This window comes from Mustela nivalis (assembly GCF_964662115.1).
Source record: "Mustela nivalis genome assembly, chromosome: 10".
Taxonomy (NCBI): Eukaryota; Metazoa; Chordata; class Mammalia; order Carnivora; family Mustelidae; genus Mustela; species Mustela nivalis.
In genome coordinates, this window is record NC_139029.1 from 23724263 (window position 1) to 23733273 (window position 9011).

At 56.1% G+C, this 9011-nt stretch overlaps 1 protein-coding gene across 4 annotated transcripts in view; it reads right to left on the reverse strand.

Annotated features, from left to right (window-relative positions):
* The window catches only part of TRIM62 (tripartite motif containing 62), a 29165-nt gene extending 20600 nt beyond the window's left edge, over positions 1 to 8565 (reverse strand). Inside the window, exons 1-2 of one of the 4 annotated variants that reach the window (XM_082685723.1) lie at positions 8460 to 8565; positions 7489 to 7900 (exon numbers count right to left, since the gene is read on the reverse strand). In XM_082685723.1, the coding sequence (XP_082541849.1) occupies positions 7489 to 7896 (408 nt within the window). In that variant the 5' untranslated portion in view covers positions 7897 to 7900; positions 8460 to 8565. Of the gene's footprint in view, positions 1 to 7224; positions 7249 to 7488; positions 7958 to 8459 lie in introns of those variants that run through there. The other 3 variants (XM_082685722.1, XM_082685724.1, XM_082685725.1) reach the window with 3 other exon arrangements.
* Between the last annotated feature and the right edge of the window lie 446 nt (positions 8566 to 9011).

A 9011-nucleotide genomic window follows, 5' to 3' on the forward strand; every position in this document is an offset into this window, starting at 1 on the left:
AGGAACCGTGTGGTCAAACCCTCCGGATCTAACAGGAAACTGAGGTCCACCGAAAGGGACTGACTGGCCGGTGGCCACATGGCTTGACAAAGGAGAACCAACTGGAAAACATGGTGCCGGCAGAAGTGAGACACGAAACAGGAAGCTCTGAGCGGCAGAGCTGGTGCAGAGGAAGGGCAGTGGCGGCGTCTGGGTTCACAGGTGCGTGTCACGCAATTCTCACAGCCATCTCAGGGAGGGGGAAATAGAGGCTCAGAGAGATCAGACAGCTGGCCCAAGGTCACACAGCTCCGTTTCCAAATCTGTAAAGAGCAGCTAATACCAGTGTTGGGTCTGTGGTTGTGAGGATCCAATGACTTAATTTGCGACCTGACATGATGCCCAGAGTGACACTCAGTCACTCTTGGCTGCTGTCACAGTCATCATCATCATCTCAATGACATGTGAAACAGGGAGTCAGAACCGGTTGAGGCTTCCGGGAGAGACATTATTCCTGATGGAAAGCCCGGGGAAGATGGCTGGAGGATGCACTGGAAGGAGTCCTTCAGGGATCCTGGGTGGGGTCAGAGCATCCCAGGTGGAGAGACTAGTTGGGCAGGGGCACACCTGGTGTGTGCAGGAAGTGGGGGGTGGCTGGGGGTGAGGGGAGCCAGGTCTGGGCAGGTGGGTGGAGTCAAGCTGGAAGGGCCGGTGGGGCTAGCTGGGGTGAGAGCAGGAGGTGGAGGAGGCCTTGAAGGTCCTCATGGGGGGCTGGACTCTGACGGCCCCATCAGAGCAGGAGCCTATCAGGGGGAGGGGAGTCCCTCGGAAGGCGGGGCCACAGCTCTGTAGGCCTCCCTTTGAAGAGGGAGCAGACCTGAGCAGACAATTATGCAAATGTCAGCTGACAGGCTCTGGGGCTCCCCTGCAGGTTTGGAGAGGCCCAGACCAGGGCAGCAGCCTTGGGGGAGGACAGAGAGCCAGGTCTCTCACACTCCCAAGGTCAGACTGCCCCTCCTGTGGGGCCACCCCTCTCCCATCCTATAGGCCAAAGCTGCTGCAGGAAACTGTCTCCTGAAGGCTTCAGGGACCCTTCTCCCAACCTTGTCACCAAGCAGTGCTGCCCATTGGAGATAATGTGAACTCTGGCCTCAGAAAAACCTGGGTTCGAATCCCAGATGTATGACCGTGGGCAGATCACCTCTTCCCCTCTCAGGGCTCACCTCTTGGAGGAGCCTCATCTGTAAAATGGGCATCAGAGCCACCCTTGGGGTTGGGCTGGGACTAAATAAGGCCACCTCCCCTTCTCTGTGCACCTGTACTGCTCTCTCTCCTGCTCTGACCCAAGGACGCCAGAAGTCTTGACATGGCAAGCTGAACTTGCCCCACATTCTTCCTCTCCATCCCTCTCCCACGCCCAGAACCCAGAACCCCTGATGCTCCTGCTCCCCCAACAGGCCTGAACACTTGCATGTCCTCTCTCTCTTTGAGCCCCACCCCTCCTGGACCACCAGCAATCTCTCGAAAGGCCTCCTGGCTGCTCCCCTGGCCCCCAGACTCCCCCAGACTTCCAGCTGCCCATTGCCCATCATGCAGACCTGGCCTGGCCCAGGTCTCAAACCTGTCCTTGGCTCCCCAGCATCTCTAGGAACAAATCCAAGCTCCTTGGGATGGGGGTGGTGGTGTTCAAGGCCCTTTCTCAGCCGGGGCAACCTCACTCTCCCATTCCTGCCTGAACCCAGATGCCCTCCCCTCCAGCCACAACTACCCACCCGCTCATCTCCATGCCTGTTGCTCGGCTGACAGCCTGAGTTCCAGTTCTAGCAACACTTCCTGGTGCCATGGCAGTGGGTACAGATTCTGAGTCTCAGTTTCCTCACATGTAACACAGAGCAAGGTGTCCCACCTTTCAGGGGTGCCGTGAGGATTCAGTGAGCGTCCCCACCAAAGCGCTGTCCCTGCCACTGCCCTTGCCCCTACACCCGGGCAATGAGGGCTGAGGCTCTGTTAGCTCCTTGTGTCCACAATGTCTTCCCTCTCTGGCATCATCCCACACCCACTCCATCCGGGGCAAGTTACAGAACCTCTCAGCCTCGCTGTCTTCCTCTGTGAAATGGTGCTGGTGCGAGTCCCAGGCAAGGAACTGGGACAGGAGAGAGGATTTAATGCCCGGAACAGCACCTAGCTCACTGCCTAGTGTTTCCTTACAGTTGTTCTTCTTTCTGTTGTTGTCACTGCCTACCTGATCCTACACTTTCTATGAAATAAACATCCCGAGGCCACCCAAATTCAAGTTCCTACGCTGTGGCTGGTGCTTAGCTAAGGTGTCCTGGATGAACATTCCTGGCAGCCACGGACACCTGTGAGGCGGGAAGTGGAAATGCCAAGAGCCAGCCCCGAGCTTGACTCCCCGCCAGCCTCGCCTCCATGGAGGCTGCTGTTGGCACAGACATCCTGTCCTCTGCTGGGAGAAGTAACAGCAGAGGCTGCTTCCTTGGAAAACAAAAAACCCTGGCTGCTTCCCTGTCCGTGGCACCAAATAAGGCGGCTCCGCGACTGCTCTCCATTTGGAGAGGCAGCAAGTCTCTCTCCCTCTTTACACATCAAGTGGACAGTCTTGTTGTTACTTGTCTCTCCCACACGGGGAAAGGGTGAGAGGAGGCAGTGCCTTCTGCTCAGCCGGAAGAAGCTAGAGGTGGGATCTGAACCCAGCCCCCTCACCCCATTCTTTCCCCACATGGCTGTCTTGGTGTCTCTGGGTCACCACGCCCAGCTTGGCAGGGCTCCCACCCAAGGCCAGTGTAGTACCATCTCCCCCCCCCCAGGACAGAGGCCTTGGGAAAGGCTCCAGGGGTCACGTGAGGCCCGGAGGGGGTGGGTGGGAATGAGCATGATCCCTTCTCTGGAGGCCTGGAAGCTGAGGTCTCAGGCCAGAGAGCCGGCTGCATGTCTGACCAAGAGGACATCCAACCACCTGCCCTCGGAGCATCAGGTAGCACAGAAGGTGTCCTTGGCCTGACTCTGTGTTGAGTACTTGAAATATAAAGACAGGCAGCATGGGGGGTGGGGGGACGTAGGGGCCAACCACCTGGGCCTCAGAGGCAGCAAGGAAGCGGGGAGTGGCTCAGTCTGACTGGCCTCTGATCCTGCCCCTGGCATCTCCCAGCCGGGTGACCAAACCAGGCACTCCATTCCTCTGAGCCTCTTTCTTTGCCTGGAAAAGGAGCAAATGACAGGACCACTTGACAGGGTTTTATGAAGATTAAATGAGGTAATACAAGGAAAGTGCTTAGTCTAGTCCCAGGCAAAGCGCCAGGGCCCAGTAGGTATTGACTGAGAAGCCCCAAACTTCTGAGAGGGGGCTCCCTCCCTCCCTTTAGCTCTGTGGTCCAGTGCTCAGCAGTGAAAAAGAAAGGTGTGTGTGTGGCGGGGGAAGGCATGAAAGCACACACACATGCACACACATCTGTACACAAAAATTCTAGAATTTTTAGGAAAATCTAGAAGCAATTCTAACCATGTCTTTCTATGGGGTGAGATTATGGCGGGGAGTACTTTTAACTTATGTAGCTCTGTTGATTATGTTAATTTTAGAGTCAGAAACAATAAGGATACTTACACATTGTGTGCGACTCAGTGCCGGGCACAGTATCAGGCACTTTTGATACCATAACCCTGACCCTTAGAACATCCTTCCCAGGGAGGTCATATTATCCCCATGTTATAGATAAGCAGGTGGAAGCTTGGTGTAGTGAAGTGACCTGACCAAGGACACACAGCTCATCAGTGATGATGCCAGGATCTGACCCCAGTATTGGAATCAAGTTCAAAGCAATTCCGCCTGGCAGGCCAGGGAAAGCTTCCCGGAGAAGGTGATAATTAAGCTGAGCCTAGAAAGCTGTTTAGAGCTTCTTTAGGACAAGGGTCTCAACCAGGGGTGACTCTGACCCCAGGGGACATGGGATGAAGACTGGAGATGTTTTGGATTGTCACAGCTTAGTGGGATGGGAGGGTGGGGGAGTGAGAGGGGGTGGTGGGAAATGCTGCTGGTTAGTTTTTAGGGGCCAAGGATACTCCTAAACATTCTAGAATGCACAAGACTGCCTTGCACACCAATGTCAATAGGGTACAGTATGATATCATTCTAGAACTGTCATTTACTGAGTGCTTACTAGGTGCGGAGTGCGGTACTGAGTTCTTGCAAATATCATCTTTATTTCATCCACCCCCACTGCTGTCAGTGAGGGACTCAAAGCTCAGAGACGGAAGTGACTCTTCTAAGGCCACATCGCCAAGAAGTGGCAGCACTGGGATTGAAGCTGCCCAGTATGAAGTGGGAGTTCTTCACCTTTCTGCTCTGCTGCCTGCAGGATTTATAATAAATCTAAAAGCTGCAGGCCAAGCGCTAGGTGGGAAGGGAGGAGACTCCAGCTGAGCCCAGGCACAGCCCTCCCAGGGCCTCGGGCCTGGGGCAAGGTCCGCTTTGTCCTCCTCTGCCATTGCGCGCCACCTGTCAAGTGAGGGTTGAACCAGAAGATCTCCAAGGCTCTGCCAGCTCTGAGTCTGTTCTTCTCCCAGAGACGGGCCCAAGCCCAGGCTTTCGCAGCCCTGGGGACAGAACCACCAGCAGCCAGGAGAGAAGGGGGGGCAGTGCCGGGCAGGCTCAGCCTCATTCCCAGTGCACACATAGTGAGTGAGCCCTGCTCTGTTGATTATGTTACCCCACAAGGAAAGAGAGGCAGGTGGGGTGGGGAGTGGCTTGAACCTCTCCCAGGAGCTCCCCTCTTGAGTGCGGAAGGCATGTTTCTCTGCCAACTTCTTGCCAAGCCCAGAGGAGGCACCAGAGCAAGGCCTCCTCTCAGGCAAGAGAGGCAGGTCTGGGCATTCGCCCAGCTGGGCGCATGAGGTCTCACAGGTAGAAGGACAAGGGATGGGAGTGCGTGCTGACCCAGCCCCTTCCCTGCGCCAAGCATCTCAAACAGCAGGTTCATCTCAGGTCAGTCTCCTGAAATCCTGGTAGGAAAGAACCATTTTGACCCCAGCCTACAGACCAGAGAGCATCAAGGCTTCCATGAAGGGACTTGGCGAGTCACACAGACGGGAAGGTCTGGAACCCAAGAGTACCTGACCGGAGGATACTGCCCTAGAGGGTAGGTAGGTGGCCATCTTGTTCTTTTCACCGAGGAGTAGAAGCGTGTCAATAACATTTAGAGAAAATACACATTTAATTCCTCCAGCATTCCCCTAGGACATGGAATGGATTGCAAAGAACTGAGTATTCTGATTTCCCAGTCTGCAGATAGGGGAACCCAGGCTCAGAAGGCAGAGGCCTCTCTAGCTAGAAGGTCAGACAGGGAGAGGAGGGGAGGGACTAAGTGGCAGAGGAGGGATATGGCCTGGGGTAGGTGGAGCTTCCTGGTGCTCTCATAGTCGCTTGGTGTGGCTTTGGGGGAGTCATTTCACCTCTCCAGCTCTCCATCATCTATATTAAGAAGAGGTTGGACAGATGGTTGCAGCAGAGTCCCTTCAAAGCCTCACAGCCTGCACCCAGCCATGTCAAAGGTTCTCCCCTCCCTGTTTATGTGACTTCACAAATAGAGAGATGGGGATACCAGAGCTTGCCACAAAATGCTCTGGGGATAGAAGGCCCATGCCAGCCTGTGCAAGCTCCCAGAGCCCCCAGTTCTTGCTCCCTATCCTCAAAAAGCCAGACTGGGAAGGAGTCAGTCATGGTTTGGGGATGAAAGGGGCAGGGAGGGAGATATGGTGAACATGGGGTCATTTCTCCTGGGCCATGGGTCATCCACAGGCATCTGCTAAGTGCAGGCTGACTTGCAGAGACTCAGGGTTGGGGGGAGGATACCTCTTACAACATAAGGGAAAGTAGTTATTTAGCTCCTGCTTAAGAGTCCCAAGGGCCAGGGAGCTCACTACGTGCCAAATTAGTCCACTGCATGTTCAAGAAATGAGTGAAAAATCTGCTTCCAAAGGCTCCACAGTCTGGGCCAGCTCAGGCCAGAATTGGTCCTTCACTCATTCATTATTCAAACTTTACTGAGGAGCACGGATATGCCAGGCTTTAGGGCTATAGATACGATGAATCAGAGACTGTTTCTGCTCTTTGGGAACTGTGTGCTAGATTGATATCCCCAGGCCAAAGACACAGGACTGGTGGATTGAAATGGTTTAGGTGGAGGAAAAGATTCTAGACTTCCACGTTGAAATAAGCTTGGGTGCCATTTTAGTAAACACATTAAACGGATCTCTTTGCCACAAGATTTCTCCAAACTTTTAATATGTAAAATGTACATGCAGAATCCCCCAAGGAACTATCGAGAATATACTCTTATTTCCCCAATATAGCTGATCTTGGAATACTACGTTTTAGAACAGCATACTTATTAACAGAGGATATTTGAGGAAATGCAGCTCTAATGCTTTTTTTTTTCTTCCCTCTTTTTTGGCCAAGGCAGATTGGGGATGCTTACACCCAGAGGACATTTGAGCAGGGATTTGAGAACTGAGTAGGAGTTGGTCAGTGAAGATGGGAAGGTTTAAGGGAGATCATTTATAGTCCTAGGTTCACTATGCTCAGGTTACCCTGCATATACTGTTTCATTTAGTCTTCAAAGGTCTTGAGTAGGGTAACAGAGCCAAGGAGGTCATCGAAAGCCTCTGGAGACTCCCAGAGATCCACCCCCTCCCTTTTCTTGAATCACCTCACCTCAGGGCCTTTATTCTCCAAATCTTGAATCTTAAGTCCTGTTCCCACAGTCATCCTGGCCTCTCCTCTGGTTTAAACCCAAAATAGTTCTTAGGGTACCTGGACTTGATCCTCCCTTTAACCCATCACATACCCTGGCCTACCTAGGCCTTGTCAACCAAACTCACGCTCTCTGCAGTTTGGATGGCCATAACTTAGGCTCTCTCAGATTTCACCCTGGCCTGCCCCCACAAAATCTAGCCCTGCTACAGTTCCCTAGGTCCCGATGCACGCCAGATGGAGTCCCGCCCCATCAGCCCCAAGCCTGCCCGTCAGCGACTCCAGTCCTGACCTATTCCCCGACGGCGGCCCCGCCCCCTGTGTAGCCCTGATTGTGTTCCCCTTCCCATCAGCGTTTTGCCGCAACTCTGTCCTGAACCGTTCATTTGTGGACCCTGCCTTCAGGTCCAGGCCCCTGACCCCAGACAGTGGCCCTCCAGCTCTGATTCGTGCCTGTCCCCAACCCTGCCCCAAGCCCGTACCTGGGTCATCTCTGATCTCACTGGTGCCGGCCGTGTCACTCCATGGCTGGCCCCTCCCCAAGGACCCACCCTTACTTCGGGTCGGTCTCGGATCCGCCAGGTGCGGAGGGCCGTAGGCCCCGCCCCGTCCCTGTCCCGTACGAATTCTGATAGGGCCCTGACCCTGCCGGCGGCCCCGCCCCGTGGCAATTCGGACTTGGCCCAGCCCACCGTTCAGCTCTGACCACGCCCCCGGCCCCGCCCCCGACCGGCCCAGCAGCTCACCTGCAACTCCTCGAAGGCATCGTCGATGCCGGTGACCTGGTGCTGCTCATGCAGCGCGGGCTCATCGCAGAAGAAGCAGAGCAGCGCGCGGTCCGTGAGGCAGAAGAGCTTGACCTTGTCGTGCGCCTGGCAGGGTCGCGCGGCGCGGCGCGCGTTGAGGATGGCGTCCAGCGGGAAGGCGCTGTAGCGCTCCACGATGTTGGCTAGCTTGAGGCTGGGCGCGAGCGCGGGCTCGGCGAACGTGCGTCGGCACTCGGGGCAGTCGCGGGCGCCCTGCGCCTCCTGCCTCACCCAGTGCTCTGTGATGCAGCGGCGGCAGAAGTAATGCTCGCAGCCCAGGCTCACCGGGTCCTGGTAGATGCTCAGACAGATGGAGCAGAGCAGCTCGTCCTTGAGGCTGCACGCCATGGCGCTGGGGGCGGCGAGAGGGGGCCCTGAGATTCAGGGGGGAGGCTGAGCGAGCGCGGCGCTGTTGGGGGCCGCAACCGAGAGATGTGTTCGGGGAGCAGACGGGGAGAGGCAGGAGTAGGAGCTACAGAAGGAAGGGGGGGCTATCCGGGAGGGAAGGGGGGAACGCGAGGAAGAGGTGCAGGGCAGAGACTAGCCGGGATGCGAGTCCAGGAAGGTGGTCTCTAGGTAGTGGGTGACTCGAAGCGATGGGGGCTGGAGGGAGGGGGCCCTGGTGTCAGAGGGAAGGGGCTCCGGGCAAGGAGCTTCTAGAGGAAGGGACAGTCTTAAGGGATGGGTACTGGGAGAAGAGGATCCAGGAGGGGGGCGGAGGCCTTAGGGGAGCTGAAATCCCGGGATGGGTGCAGTGGGGGGAGGGGGAGAAGCTGGGGATGGGGAATTCTGGGGAAGGGGAAAGCCAAGCGGAGCTGCGCCGCGGCCGTGCGTGGCAGAGGAGAGGAGGGGCGCGAGCAGCTCGGCTGCCTAATCTCGGCTCCAAGACCCCGCCCGGCGTGGCCCCTTACCCCTGCCGGCTCAGCGGCCACTGCTCCGGTCCGAGCGCAGCCTCTCAACCCGGAACCAGCCGAGCGCAAGCTCTCAGCTACAGTGACTCCCTCCCCGCCCCCGCGGGCCGGGCCCAGGCGACTCCGCCCCTGCGGCGGGCGGGGGAGAGGAGAGGCGGGGCCAGGCCTCCAGCCTGCGGACCCCCTCGCTGCCCCCACCGTTCCCGTACTCCCCGGGGACCGAAGCCCCAGCTGTTCCTTCAGGATCTGCACACAGAACAACATGAGCGTCTCACTTAGGGTCCCTGCGGCGGGTGAGGACAGCTCATTTAAGAGGATAACGAGTAAACAAGGAGCATCTTTCTGGATGATCGACGTGAAGATTTGGGGAAAATAGTATTTTTTTGTTAAAACAAGCAATGATGCGTGCTGTAATGTGTATAAAATACAGCCTTTGCGTAAATTGCAAAGATAGACTCGAGAAAATGCCCTGCTTGCTTACAGCAAGTTCAGGGTTTCCTCTTCACTTTCTTAAGGAGTGCTTGGGGGAGAAGTTTAGAAAGCCCTGTCTGA